General features: G+C 40.5%; 1 protein-coding gene across 2 annotated transcripts in view; it reads right to left on the bottom strand.

The window, feature by feature from the left end:
- Positions 1-205: 205 nt before the first annotated feature.
- The window catches only part of AFG1L (AFG1 like ATPase), a 166,922-nt gene continuing 151,412 nt past the window's right edge, over positions 206-15,715 (bottom strand). Inside the window, exons 11-13 of one of the 2 annotated variants that reach the window (XM_069488366.1) lie at positions 6,194-6,334; positions 2,597-2,710; positions 206-391 (exon numbers count right to left, since the gene is read on the bottom strand). In XM_069488366.1, the coding sequence (XP_069344467.1) occupies positions 263-391; positions 2,597-2,710; positions 6,194-6,334 (384 nt within the window). In that variant the 3' untranslated portion in view covers positions 206-262. The remainder of the gene's footprint in view (positions 392-2,596; positions 2,711-6,193; positions 6,335-15,715) is intronic. The other variant, XM_069488367.1, reaches the window with a different exon arrangement.

Here is a 15,715-nt window from a genome sequence, read left to right as displayed (position 1 = left end):
GGTTCTACATTAATCTTAAGAAGTGATGATTTTAATTTTGTGGTCAGAAAAAAGGCCAAATAAATAGGGAAGAGTAGAACTCTAAAAATGGTAAGTCTTTAACTTACTAATCCACTACATCTTTGACAGCGATTTTAGATTAAAATGGTCCAGAGGACAAAGTGCTTAATTAATGATGAGAAAATGATTCCTTCAAGTCCCACAGTATAGTTCTCCCTGCATTAACCATTTGTCTAGAGTTTTATTCACGTGAAAGTGACAGTTACTTCTTGGTTCTGTCCCCTTCATTCCAGTACTGTTCAGTCTGCATTTCTGTGAGTCGAGAAATCGTGCGCTGAAATGCGAACATTTCCTCTTCTCCGGTAAACATGGAGAGTCCTTCTGCTGAGTCCTGGTTACAAAACAGACAAAGAACAAAAACCCAGCACCAATTAAAACCACCACAAATGAAAATTTATAGAACTTAGTACAGGTTTTTAAAAACTTATTATATTTACCTATTTAGAATGTAAAATTTTCTATAAGTTCTTTTTCATATACAATCTCTTAAATTAGACTAGTGAGTCAACTGATTTAAACTGACAGCCATTAACAAATTACCAGAGAGAAAACCTAAAAGGGAAAACTTTCTCCAAAAGTGCACACTAGAAATAAGTATTAGAAAAAAACAGTATTTCTGGTAAGTTGGGAAGAGGCTGACGTGGGCCTCTGAAGCTTTATGGGCGAAGGGGCCACTGCCTGAGGGGAGGCCCTAAGGATGAACCTCTGAAGAGCCTTTTCCAAACTGATGACTAAACGGTCCCAGTGGGTCCTGGGTCCTGGAGAATATGCCTGGGATCTTACTTTGCAAAGGCCAGAGCTGCTTTTTGTCCTCAGCTGCCAGGACATTTGATCCACCCTATCTAGGGACAAGCTGGGAAGCCCTGTCTCTGGGAGGCCAGTAAACAGCCCAGACTGGTGATACCAACACGGGATTGTGGCCATTAAGTGGGCTTTGAACTTTCCTCTCTTTCCTTAGGGGTTTGCTGTTATGCTTTTTCAGAGAAAAATTCTGGACTCCTATGTCCATCTTCTCCACTGATTCACTGTGAACTTTCATGACCCCGAGGTCATATTCCCTGATTTCTTCATATATTATTGGCCCTATGTGCTGAGCTTACTTTGCCCTGATCCTAGGGGAAAAAATTTAAGAGCCAATGTTTAAAGGACTTTAGAAACTGATTTGATGTAGCCCCTCAAGTGTATTTTTCAAATCCTCAAAGATGTAACTATTGCTCTTGGAGAAGCAACATTTCAGACAGTCCCAGCACAGAGGTTTATAAGCTATTTATTCTTATACTGTTCCGGTCTGAATGTTTGTGTTGCTCCAAAATTCAGATATTGAAGTCTTAACCTCCAAGGTGGCAGTATCAGGAGGTGGAGCGTTTGGGAGATGATTAGGTCTTGCGAGTGAAGCCCTCATGCGTGGGATTAATGCTCTTATAAGAAAGGCCCCACAGAGAGCCCTCACCCCTTCCACTATGTGGGGTTTATATTGAAAAGACAGTGGTCTATGAACCAGAAAGTGGGCCCTCACCAGAGACTGAATCTGGGGCCTTGATCTTAGACTTCCCAGCCTCCAGACTATGAGAAAGAAATTTCTGTTGTTTATAAGCCACCCAATTTATGGTATTTTGTTATAGCAGCCTGAACAGACTAAGATATGCACATAGGTTTAAGTAATCATATTTTGAAAGTTCACTTTTTAAAGGAATATGGGCCTCATTTTCCCAAACTCCTGAGAAGGCATAATTTCTACTCAGGCCAATAAGGAACCATTTCCTCATTCCAAATGGCCTTTCACCTCTGGCACTGATTGGAAGAATGGGGGTCCCTTCATTCTTGGGGTGAGCATTGACAGTTTAAAATTTTTGACTAATACTTTAATTGTTGATACTTGAGAAATATACCATGTAATATCTTATAGAAGAAGCAAAGTCCCACTTCTGCTTGGCTTGGGGTAAATCACCAGACTCTAAGCTCCAGGAGAAATGGGCCCGCATCAGTTTGTTCCCTACAGCGTGTCCTCAGAGTCTGGCACTCACAGGTGCTCCATAAAAGTCTGGAGAATGAAGGTTGGGTGATAGAATCCAGGACCTCACTAGGTACTCCATAGTCTTGTACTAGGCAGCCCACATGCTGGGATACTGTATCATGCACTCTAAAATCCTGCAATCGGGAAGCAGCGTAGCCAAAAAAAGGCAGCATGGTATAGCTGAATGAGCCCAGAACCAGACACAGGTGCCCTGGCATCCACTCTGGCCTGCATTACTCAGCAGTGTGACTGTGAGCCCATTAGTCCACTCTCTGGGGTTTGTTTTTATCATATGCAAAACAAAGCGTCCAAGTACATGATCACTAAGGTTCCTTCCACTCTAAGATTCTCTAAGATATTTAATGATATTGAGAATAATAAGTCTGCCACGCTGGCTTTAGAAGAGGCAGCAAATCAATGGTTAACTATATATTGTATTCTTCTTCAAAATGTAGCCATGTATCAAACCAAAAACAATTAAGCTGTTTTATAATAAAAAGAAATTATGTTAATATCGCCTACCTGGCTCAGCCCCAAATCATCCATCAGTATTCTGCTGTGCTCCAACTCACTGTCATGATGTTGACATAAAAATAAGCTTGATATAGGAGATGATGCAGAGCAAATTATGCGCACCTGAAATAGAGGAAAATGAGCAAATGGTGTTACTCTTTACATTTTATAAGTTGAAGGTAAGAAAAATCTCTCACAAAATAAAAATCTGTTTGTCACATTTGGGAGCCTGGATCCTTGCTTTTTAAAATGTCCATATTTTTCCTAATAGTTTGTCTCCTTAAAGTGGTATTTTAAAAGTGCATAGTACTTTTCAAAATATTTCCACACTGCTTATACCACCCTGTGAAGTGGAGAGCAAAGTTTTTATTGGGAGACTTCAGGCCTGGAGAGGTCTTAGCTCATGATGTCAGCCCAGATCTTCTGGTTCCAACTCAAATGCTCTTTCCATTATTGTTACGGTTTGAACGTTTTTGGCCTCTCTAAAATTCATGTTGAAATTTAATCCCCAATGCAACAGTATTAAGGTGTGGCCTTTAGGAGGTTGATTGAGTCATGAGGGCTCTGCCTATGAATGGGATTACGTGCCCTTATAAAAGGTCTGATGGAAGGAGTTCACTCCTTTCTGCTTTCCATTCCTTCGACCATGTGAGGACACAGCATTCATCCCTTCCGGAAGACAGAGCAACAAGGTGCCATCTCGAAGCAGAGAGCAGCTCTCACCAAACATCCAAACCTGCCACAGCCTTGATCTTAGACTTTCCAGCCTCCAAAAGTGTGAGAAATAGATTTCTATCACTTATAAATTACCCAGTCTGTGGTATTTTGTTATAGCACCACAAACTGATGAAGACAATTACACTCTGATGTTGACATTTATACCTGGCTGTTTGGAGTTCATCTCTGTGCATGCGAGGTGCTCCCCAGATACACTGTAAAGAGGTTTCCATTTTGCTGCACAGCTGGCTGCTAAGTTCAATGCACTGCTACTCTAATTATATCCTAGTTTCCAGAACCTACATTTATATCAGCATCCTGCCAAGACAGTCTTCAAAAAGACTAAGCTTTACATTAATATCTCTTGATTACTTGAGCATTTGAGTGAGTGTGCATATATGATCATATGTTGGAAACTGCTTTTATATCTTTTATACATTTTATGTCGACCAGTTTAAATACAAAATATATCCTTCTTGAGGTCTGAAGAGTCCTGAATTTGTTTTCAGGATTCATAGCTATCCTTTTAAAATCATTATTTAAATAAACACACAAATACTTAAAAATAATGTGTTGACATTTGAGACTAGCTTTTCCATATCTAAATGGTTTCCTACTCCCTCTTATAAATTCATTTAATCACAAATGACACTTTTTTCATTATTTAGATGGAACTACCCTTATTTTACAAATCTCCATGAATACATGCTAGAATACTATCAGTTTAATGCTCCCAAATTCTCTATCATATAATTTTGACTACACTTTAAGAAAGAGCATAATCTCTAAATGTGTGATTTAGTTGAAGCAAATGTTGGGAGAGTGGTTTGGGTATTCCATCATATTGCCAGATAGATAAATCCTTTTTTCCTTTAATTAAGAAGAGGGAGTGAGGTAGGATTAGTGGGTGGGACTGAGGGATGGGGGCCATAGCTTCCTTTAAGGTATTCCTAGCTGAACTCTAAAAATAATAAGAGTTTCTTGATTCTCCACTCTGAGAACTGCCTACCAATGCCCCTCCACCATTTCCTTCTCGAAGCCTTAGCCCTGTAAAAACAGAGTGCCCGCTCCGGGCCCTTGCCCTTCCTTCCAGCCCCATGGATTACAGCGGAGCAGAGTCTCTGCAGAAGGCAGCCCTCACAACTGATGGGCCTTGATCCCCCAGCTGTGCGTCCTCAGCCTCTGCCTCTCCTGACTCCCTGATCACACATGTCAGGCCCCTGGGCGCGAGCAGCAGATTTTGATGGCACCTATTAAGCCAGGCTTCCCTCGGCTGCTGCACGGGAGCCACACTTGCTGACTTTCACACTTGGCCCATCCCAGGGTCTTTGCTGCAAACTCCCCACCCTGGTTACTCCTTTTCACCCTGTGCTTGGAGTTTAGGCCTTACTCCTCTTAGTATTTACAAGAAGCACCTGAGAAGCACGAGAACATGCAGGTTCCAGGCTCCAAGCCAGGTCCTCATTTGTTGGAGTGAGGATGGGGTGGGCTCTGGAATCTGGATTTTTAAGTAGTCCAGATGGGTTCCATTGCAGGTGGTCCTCACAGGACTTCCCACTCCATGGATCAGTGCATTCTACTCCAGACTCTTACAGCGCCATAAGCCTCCCTCTCTGTCCAAAAGTTCATCCCACAGTGGTGACTTTACACTTAGCCCTGTGGACATTTGATTCATGTTTCTCTGATACTAGGCTGTAAGCTCTAGGAAGGCAGGCACTGTGTCTGGCTTTGTTTGCCATTGAATGTCTAGTGCTTGACACTGTGCTTGGCATGATAAAGGTTTTTGAATGAATGAGCAAATGAAACATTAAAATCTCACCTCTCCCTCCCAGCAGATTCTGTTACTTGCTTTCTCCCCAAGAAGTCCCTTCAATTTTAGAATCACTGCTCTAATTCTGTATAAGGAATAGGGAAAAATATATATCTAACCATAAAATAATATTTAAATGAACTCTAATTTGAAATTGTACTTATACTTTTACTGTATATTTATACTGTATATATATACTGTAGTATATATATTTACAGATATATACTATTAATAGTGGCTCACTTTTATTGAGAGCTTACTATATGCCAGACATTCTTAGCACTTTACATGTTTATGTAATCCTCATAAAAATCTTATAAGTACCATTATTATCTCCTTTCTCTAGTGAAGGCAATTGAAGCTCAGAGATAATTAAGTCAGTCTTCAGAATAGACAGCCGGCCCTAGGGCCTCCTCTTTAACCACCAGGCTGTACTGTCTTTGATGGATGGGCAGTGGCTCTACCATTCACACTAAAACACGTGGATTAAAAAGCCAAACAAGGGGGGCAAGGGCAATATACGTAACCTAAACTTTTGTGCCCCCATAATATGCTGAAATAATAAAAAAAAGGCAAACAATAAGATGGTATATTGCTAGTTACCAGGGTTCTCAGTCATAGGGAGAGAGCACCTCAATATTCAGAAGGGTCCTTTAGTCATTCATTCATTTGTTCATTCATTTTGCTATCAGTCCAATCATTTATTCAGGCAACAAATACTCACTGAGCATTCAGTGTACGCAAGGCACTGCGCTGTGCACCATCACAGAAGAGCACATGATCTGCCTGGTAGAATGAAGTGTCTTGTGATGGGTGTTTTACCACCACTGCAGCTACTACTAACAGTACTGATACAGCATTCAGCTTGTGCCAAACATTGTTTTAAATGCTTTACATGGATTAGCCTGTTTAGTCCTTGCAACAACCCTCTGAAGTAATGCTATTATTCCTGATTCGCAGATGAGGAAACTGAGGCACAGAGAGGCAAAGTAAGTGGTAGAGCCAGGATTCCAGTCCAGGCAATCTGGCTCCACAGTCCGAACTGTTTAGTTTTAAGAAAATGTACCACACATCCTTACCTTGAAATCATAAAAGTTATCAATGAGGGTTATAAATCTTCGAGCTTGAGTCCTCTTTGCCAGCGTAAATTGTGGAATGTTTCGTAAAAATATCGTATCGAAATTCTTAGATATTTCCAAATAGTCACTGGCTCCAAGTGGCTATAATTAAAATAAAATAAAGAAAATGAAAATAAACCAATTCTAGTTGTCTTTGGATTAGTTTAATTGGAAAACACCTCTCTTTCTTGTCATGGTGTGATTTAGGTGGTAGCTTTGGGGTAACTTGACCAAATGGAGCAGCATTTTCAGAGTAGTCTAAGGGCACAGACCATGTATACTGTGTTCCCTTAATAATGATGTCCAAAAGTGGGCCAGAAAGAAGACAAGAGTGCAGTGGGGAATGAAAGAATATCTCTAACCACACAGCATCAGTTGGCACCTTTTGGGCCCCTGTTCTAAACCTGGTCTTCCACATTTTTTACCTATATGACATAACTTTAAACATGTCCTCATAAATCCTTCTTGTGACTCAAATGCAAACTGTCACTATTGTTATAACAGAGCTATCTGATAATGGCATGCTGAATATGATGTCACAATTCTGAAATAAAGACTATGCTTCAGTATGAAAATCATCTGAAATTATTTTTAGTTTAAGGTGTAATTATCTAAGTACAACACTGCTAACCTCTGTAGGAAATACGAGAGGGCTTAAATGAGCAGAAGTTGCTTCTGAAACATGAGTTTAACTCATGAACATTATGAAGACTATCTGAAAACACGTTCTTTGGGGTTAGGAACATTCCCAGGAAATGTTACCTCCACTAATTTCAAATTGTGTGTGAATGATTGTACCCTCTGAGCAGCAAACCATGAGCAGAAGTCAGGGAGGCCTTTCTGGCCCTGCTGGAGTGGGGAGAAGGCCAGAGACTGAGTGGCCCAGGAGCTACTCTGAGGTCCTCCGGAAAGCTGCTGGATCACCATGACTGACCCCTAGGACACAGGTGGACAAGCCTCCTCAATTTCTGGCAGAATCTATCACCATTCCTCTTTGTCCAAAAATGTCTCTTTCATTCGGGGAGTCCTTTGCACAAAAGCCTCTTTCAGAAGTGTTGATATGGCCACATTCCTGGGAGAATGAGGGAACTCTGAGAAGGAGGAGGAGTCATTCTCACCTCACTGTCCACCACTAGCCTAGCAACCAGCTGAAATCAGTTACACTCAGCAAAGAGAAATTCTCAGGGAGGCACAGGGAGGTACGAGCAAGTCCAGAGAGTTAAGTTTTGGAGAAGTGAGTCCCTTGAGAGACAGCCATTCTGAGAGGGATGCAACAGTTACAGGACCTAGGCAAAGTGGCACAAAACCAAAAACAAGGAGCACAAAGAATGCTCTGACTCCTTTGGAAATGTGCTTAAAGTGTCGCTTCTTCCCATCTCCTCTCGCCAACCAGATAACAAATGAGGACCAGGAGGAGATGGCCTCTGCCTTCCCCACGTTCCTTCCCTGGTGGGAGAGGCTCTGCCTCCACCCAGTGCTGCCCTCAGCCACATGGGCGTTCCAGCATGTTGTAAGTTTGGTTTGGTTTGGTTTGGTTTAACCCTGATTCTCATCCAAGGGAACCCTGCTGTCAAGCCTGGTATGGCCCAGGAGCATGTGTTAAAAGAGAAGCTAGGAACAAGGGATTTGAATCCTCAGTTTGTCACTTATTAATGGGGCACCCTTGGCAAGTTATGTAATTTTTCTGTTCCTTAGTTTTCCCATCTGTAAAATGGGAATTTGATTCCTATCTCATAGAATTGTGAGGATTAAACAAAACAATATACATAAAACATTTAGCACAGTGCCTGGGGCATATGTTAGTATTCAAACCCTTTTGGCTACTTTCATTTTTATTATTTGGAGCGCAAGTGATTGAGCTCAGAATACATAAGCTGAGGATGTAAAGAAATGTTTTCTCAGCTGGGTGTGGTGGCTCACGCCTGTAATCCCAGCACTTTGGGTGGCTGAGGTGGAAGGGTCAGGAGTTTGAGACCAGCATGAGCAAGAGCAAGACCTCGTCTCTACAAAAAATAGAAAAATTAGCTGAGTGTGGTGGTTCATGCCTTTAGTCCCAGCTAATTGGGAGGCTGAGGCCAAAGGATTGCTTGAGACCAGGAGTCCAAGGCTGCAGTGAGCTATGATTGGGCCACTGCACTCTAGCCTGGGCAACAGAGTGAGATTTCATCTTTAAAAAAAGAAAGAAAGGAAAGAAAGGGGAAAAAAAAATGTCTTCTCAATAGAAATCAGTTAATTTTGCTCCACCACCGACTGCACCCAAAACCCTAAATCAGCCTTTGTGCATTTGCCTCTCTTTGGAGTCACAGCAGGGATCAGATGAGACTGTGGAATCACCACACAATGAAGTCAATTCCCAAAAGGGAAAGAGGGGAAGGCAAAATATAGTGTCGTTTTCTAAAAAGGATAACTCACACAAAAGACTCTCATGCTCTGAGAGTACAGTACTTTTTTGAGATCAGTTAAAATTTAGTGTCTCATCTTTTGTAAACCAGAAAGTATAGGTAAAAAAATGTAAAACCTCATATTAGGTATGTAGTTATGTATAATTAAGCCCACTCTTTATGCATGGATGTGATTTCTATCAGTATAACTACATGCCCAAGGAAAATCATTATCAGAAGTGCACTGAAGTGCCCAGGGCAACTGAAAATCAGAATTTTGCTCACTCAGCTATTTTACAAATTATATACCTTTGTCAGTTAGTTCTAAATTTGTCATTTTATTAGCAACTATCCCTTTCCCTCATATGCCTAAAACAATTATATGCACATAAAGAAAACAAAGCTTAATATAGTTATCTCTTTAAAGACAATAGTCATTGGGGGAATGTGCACTTGTTTAATGTATACAGTTGGTATGAAAAAGTTGCAGAGATGGAGAGTGGTGATGGCTGCACAACAATGTGAAGGAATTTAATGCCATTGAACTGTACACTTGAAAATGGTTTAAATGGTACATTTTCCAGAATGTATTTTCTTACCACAATTTAAAAAAATGGTCATTAAAACAAGGAAAGGTTATTTGTTGCCAAAGAAATCCCTTCCACATTAAGCTACAAAGAAATAAAAACATGAGAAAGAAGAATGAAATATGTTAATCAAAGAAGGAAGTCTTTTTCCAAAGAAATAAGCTCCGATAAGAATAAGATTAATTTAAAATAAGAAGTGTCTTTTTTAAGTACAGTTGGCCATCTATATCTGCATTTTCACATCCATGTCAATCAACTGCTGATCAAAAATATTGGAAAAAATACAACAAAAAATAATACAACTTACAAAGTTAATACAGTATAACAACTATTTACACAACATTTACATTGTATTAGGTATTATAAGTAATCTAGAGATGATTTAAAGTATGTGGGAGGATGTGTGTGGGTTATATGCAAATACTACTATACCATTTTATATCAGGGACTTGAGCATCTACAGATTTTGGTGTCCATGGGAGGTCCTGGGGCCAATTCCCTGTAGATACCAAGGGAAAACTGTATTTCAAAGTACACCAGTCAAAATCCACGTCACAGCCCAGGTTGATATACCCCCATTCTAGTGTGTCTTAATTTTAGCAATTTCCCCCCATGTGAGCCTGATGATTAATGTGCTGTCAGTACTCTAAATGAACCTAGGTTAAACTTCATACTCTCCATTTCTTTTCCTCCTTCCTTCCTCCCTCCTTCCCTTCCTTCTCCATGATTTATTTTGGATCGTTTTCTCTAACCTATAATCTAGTTCACCATGTTTCTCCTCAGCGATGTTTTATCTGCTCTTAAAGCCCATATGAAGTTTGGCTGAAGTCCATGAGAGGACAGACTGACTTCTGGTTCACACTGATTCCTAGGTGCAGTCCTTCGGGGCTCCATCCAGAGGGGGGTCATGTCTAGGTCCCCATCCTTGGCTAGACCTAATCTCTGACTTCTGTCCCACTAACCCAGTAAGGCTGCCAAAAGTAAGCCCAGCTCACCTTAGTTTGTTTTTTTATTTAACCATTTTTCTCTGTAGTCACCTTATTTTTAAAAAAAGATTGCTAGTGCTCACCACTATCCCTGCTTTCCTTTTTCTGGGCACACAGAGAGACTATAGGATGCTTCATTTCATTGCACTTCACTTAGATTGCACTTTGCAGATATTGCTGCTTTGTTTTTGTTAAAACAAAACAAAACAAAACAAAGCAGCAATATCTGCAAAGTGCAATCTAAGTGAAGTGGAAACCCTGCATCAAGCAAAGCTATCGGTGCCATTTTTCCAACAGCATGTGCTCACTTTACATTTTGGTAATTCCCACAATATTTTAAACTCTTTCATTATTATTATATGTGTTATGGTGATCTGTGATCAGGAATTTTTGACGTTACCATTGGAATTGTTTGGGGGCACCAGGAACCACGCCCATAAACAGTGAACTTAACTGATAAACGTGTATGTTCTGATGGCTCCTCCAACTAGCAGTTCCCCCTTCTCTCTCCCTTTCCTTGGGCCTCCCTATTCTCTGACACACAACAGTATTAAAATGACACCAATAAATAACCCTACAATGTCCTCTAAGTGTTCAAGAGAAAGGAAGAGTCACACATCTTTCACTTTCAATCAAAAGCTAGAAATGATTAAGCTTAATGAAGAAGGAATGTCTAAAGTTGAGATAGGCTGAAAGGTAGGCCTCTTGCACCAAACAGCCAAGTTGTCAACGTAAAGGAGAAGTTCTTGAAGGAAATTAAAAGTGCTACTCCAGTGAATACATGAATGATAAGAAAATGAAACAGTCTTATTGCTGATATAGAGGAAGTTTGAGTGGTCTGGCCAAACGATCAAACCAGCCACAATATTCCCTTAAGCCAAATCCTAACCCAGAGCAAGGCCCTAACTTTCTTCAATTCTATGAGGGCTGAGAGAAGTGAAGTTTGAGAAGAGAAGAAAAGTTTGAAGCTAGCAGAGGTTGGTTCACAAGGTTTAAGGAGAGAAGCCATCTCTACAATATAAAAGTGCAAGGTGAAGCACAGGTGCTATTGGAGAAACTATGGCAAGTTACTCAGAACATCCAGCTAAGACCATTGATGAAGGCGGCCACACTAAAACACAGATTTTCAGTGTAGACAAAACAGCCTTTTATTGGGAAAAGATGCCATCTAGACTTTCATAGCTAGAAAGAAGTCAATGCCTGGCTTCAAGGATTCAAAGGAAAGGCTGAACCTCTTCTTAGGGGCAGCTGGTGACTTGAAGCTGAAGCCAATGCTCATTTACCATTCTGAAAATCCAAAGGTCCTTAAAAATTATGCTAAATCTACTCTGCCTGTGCTCCATAAGTGAAACAACAAAGCCTGGATGACAGTATGTCTGTTTACAGTATGGTTTTAAGCCCACTATTGAGACTACTCAGAAAGAAAGATTCCTTTCAAAAGATTTCTGCTCATTGACAATGCTGGTCACTCAAGAGCTCTGATGGAGATGTAGAAAGAGATGACTGTTGTTTTCATGCCAATAGCACACATCCATTCTGCATCCCATGGGTCAAGGAGTAATTTCAATTTTTAAGTTTTATTATTTAAAAAATACATTTTGTAATGCTATAGCTGCCAAAGATGATGATTCCTTTGATGTATCTGGGCAAAGTAAATAAAAACCTTCTGGAAAGGATTCACCATTCTAGATACCATTAAAACATTTGTGGGAGGAAGTCAAAATATCAACCATAACAGGAGCTTGGAAGAAGTTGATTCCAGCCCTCATGGGTGACGTTGAAGGGTTCAAGGCATCAGTGCAGGAAGTAACAGCAGATGTGGTAGAAACAGCAAAATAGAAGTGGAACCTGGTGATGTGACTGAATTGCTGCAATCTCATGATCAAACTTGAACAGCTGAGGAGTTGCCTCTTACGGATGAGCAAAGAGAGTGGTTTCTTGATGTGGAATCTACTCCTGGAGAGGATGCTGTGAACATTGTTGAAATGACTCAAGAAAGTATTTAGAATATTACATAAACTGAGCAGAGAAAGCAGTAGCAGGGTTTGAGAGGACTGAATCCAATTTTGAAAGAAGTTCTACCATGCATAAAATGCTATCAAATAGCATTGCATGCTACCGAGAAATCTTTTGGGAAAGGAAGAGTTCACCGATCAGGAAACCTTCATTATTTTAAGAAACTGTCTCGCTAGTCAAAACTTCAGCAACTACCATCCTGATCAGTCAGCAGCCATCAACATCAAGGCAAGACTCTCTACCCAGGAAGAAGATTATGACTCACTGAATGATCGTTAGCATTTTTTGGCAATAAAGCTTCTTTAAATTAAGGTATGTACATTGTTTTTTTTTAAAACATAATTGCTATTGCACACTTAATTGACTACAGTATAGTGTAAATATAACTTTTATATATACTGGGAAACCAGAACATCCTTGTGACTTGTTTTATCGTGATATTTGCTTTACTGCAGTGGTCTGGAACCGAATCAGCAACATCTCCGAGATATGCCTCTCTGGGATTTAGGTGTGGCCATGTGAACAAGTTCAGACCAATGGAATGGAAGAGAAAGTCATAGGATCACTTCTAAGGCCTGGCTCATAAAAGCATCCCACACAGAATTCACACTTCTTTTATTCATCTCATGGCTGAATAGAGGACTCTAAAGATTTAAAGGCGAAATGAAGCCTGAGTCCGGGCAGAACTGCACGGAGCTACATTTCCCTGCCAGTCTACATGGACGGGAATATGAGCAAGAAATACATGTTTATTTGTTAAGCCTCTGATTGGCGGTCATTTGTTTCGGCAGTTAGCCTATCCTAATGCGTATTCCATCCAGCTTCCTTCATTGTCCTAACCAGGAGGGTGGTGCAATGACCAAGAGTCCCCCGTTATGGCTACTTCCCAGGTTCCTGGTGTGCGTGAGTTTTCTCATTCACAGACGGTAACTACCAAAATTTTCTCTTCAATTTTTCTTCAGATTATCATCACACAGTCTTAATCAGGAACAGCATCAAAACTGATTTTTTAGGGGCCGGGCGCGGTGGCTCACGCCTGTAATCCTAGCACTCTGGGAGGCCGAGGTGGGCGGATCGTTTGAGCTCAGGAGTTCGAGACCAGCCTGAGCAAGAGCGAGACCCCATCTCTACTAAAAATAGAAAGAAATTATATGGACAGCTAAAAATATATATAGAAAAAATTAGCCGGGCATGGTGGCGCATGCCTGTAGTCCCAGCTACTCGGGAGGCTGAGACAGGAGGATCGCTTGAGTTCAGGAGTTTGAGGTTGCTGTGAGCTAGGCTGACGCCACGGCACTCACTCTAGCCTGGGCAACAGAGTGAGACTCTGTCTCAAAAAAAAAAAAAAAAAAAAAAAAAAACTGATTTTTTAAAAGTTATGTTTGGCTGGTCTGAAGGTGGCGAGTTATCTCAATTCACAGTTGGTTACAGATAGAACTCACTGTTCTACTCTTTCCTTCTTCTCACGACTGCACTGGACTAGTCTTAAAAAATACGTAAATAAATAATAAAAAATAAATAAGCAGTTATGTTCATGGAGGCAAGTTTCTCACCATGAATTTGAAAAGATTTTTTTGAAGATTTTATTCAAATTCAGTATCTGATATATTTTAAAATACCTTTGTAGATTTATTTTTCTTCTCATGATTATATAATATGTAAAAATGTAATAAGTGTTTTCACACCAAGCCACAGATTGATGTTGTCAAATCATCTTATACAGCCCGATGTGCCACACAAATGATATCACTTTTGATGTGTGACATCCTGATCAATGTGACTGATACTGATTTAAATGTGAATGTTGCCATTCACCCCCTCTTTCCCTAGCATTCGGTATTTAAAGATGTTTGGGGGCATTCAAATATATTAACTGAAAAATTCTCTAGAAAATTATGATAATTTAAAATCCACTGGGGCTGGAAGTGGTGGCTCACGCCTGTAATCCTAGCACTCTGGGGGACCGAGGCGAGTGGATCATTCGAGCTCAGGAATTCGAGACCAGCCTGAGTAAGAGCGAGACCCCGTCTCTACTAAAAAAAATAAAAAGAGGCCGGGCGCGGTGGCTCACGCCTGTAATGCTAGCACTCTGGGAGGCCGAGGCGGGTGGATTGCTCAAGGTCAGGAGTTCGAGACCAGCCTGAGCGAGACCCCGTCTCTACTAAAAATAGAAAGACATTATATGGACAACTAAAAATCTATATAGAAAAAATTAGCCGGGCATAGTGGCGCATGCCTGTAGTCCCAGCTACTCGGGAGGCTGAGGCAGTAGGATCGCTTAAGCTGAGGAGTCTGAGGTTGCTGTGAGCTAAGCTGACGCCACGGCACTCACTCTAGCCTGGGCAACAAAGTGAGACTCTGTCTCAACAAAAAAAAAAAAAAAAATAAAAAAAAAATAAAAAAAAAATAAAAAAAAAAATAAAAAGAAATTAGGTGGACAACTAAAAATATATATAGAAAAAATTAGCCAGGCATGGTAGCACATGCCTGTAGTCCCAGCTACTCGGGAGGCTGAGGCAGAAAGATTGCTTGAGCCCAGGAGTTTGAGGTTACTGTGAGCTAGGCTGACGCCATGGCACTCTAGCTGGGGCAACAGAGTAAGACTCTGTCTCAAAATAAAATAAAATAAAATAAAATCCATTGGAGAAATGAAGAATGCCCATGTGGGGGTAGTCTGATCACAGTAATGGATCCAATTGTTCCTGCCTGCTTGTCCACACCTTTGAATTGTGACTTTCCAGCTCTTCCATTAACACATGGAGGCTGTCTGCCCAACTCTTCAATCTGGGTTGGCCTTTAATTACAATAGCCAACAGAATGAGGCAAAAGTGACAGTTTTCCACTTCTGAGCTTAGGTCTGTCTCAAGAAGCTTTGCATACTCCTGCTCTTTTGCAATGAGGCTAGCCTGCTAGAGGAGGAGAGAACATAAGGAGAGCTAATTGTCTGAGGTAAGAGAGCATACAGCCAGCTGGCTCTCACACAGGTGAGAGAACCTAGCCCAGACTGGCAAAGCTGACTGCAGATGGGTAAGTGAGCCCAAGAGAAATCAAAAGAACTTACCAGCTGACCTGTTGACTAGAGAGCAATAATAAATGCTTACTATTTTATGTCATTGAATTTTGGGGTGATTTATTATGCAGCAATAGCTAACTAATACTATACTTGCTACAGAGAGGTTTACTAGTGAAAGCCCATATTTTAAGTCATTAGCAAGTCCAGCACCTGTAGAAAAATATAATCTAACTTTTATAGTTAGAGGTTAGTTTTACATAATGGATAAGTATATGTAAATACATATGCTATCATTTATCTTATGTTAATTTATGTTTATAGTCAATTTTAGAATTTTTATGGCAAAGCATAAAATTTATTCCCAGAAATAAAACTTATAATTTACCACATACAAGAACTAGAATAAAAAAAGTGAGAAAAGCATGTGGCATCCTTATAGAATGCAAGAAGGCATGGACCCAGTCAAATAAAAGCAGAGAGCAACAGGGAGAGTGCAACTT

The sequence above is a fragment of the Eulemur rufifrons genome, chromosome 15, assembly GCF_041146395.1.
Source record: "Eulemur rufifrons isolate Redbay chromosome 15, OSU_ERuf_1, whole genome shotgun sequence".
In the NCBI taxonomy this organism is placed as follows: Eukaryota; Metazoa; Chordata; class Mammalia; order Primates; family Lemuridae; genus Eulemur; species Eulemur rufifrons.
This window is presented reverse-complemented; position numbering and strand designations above follow the sequence as displayed.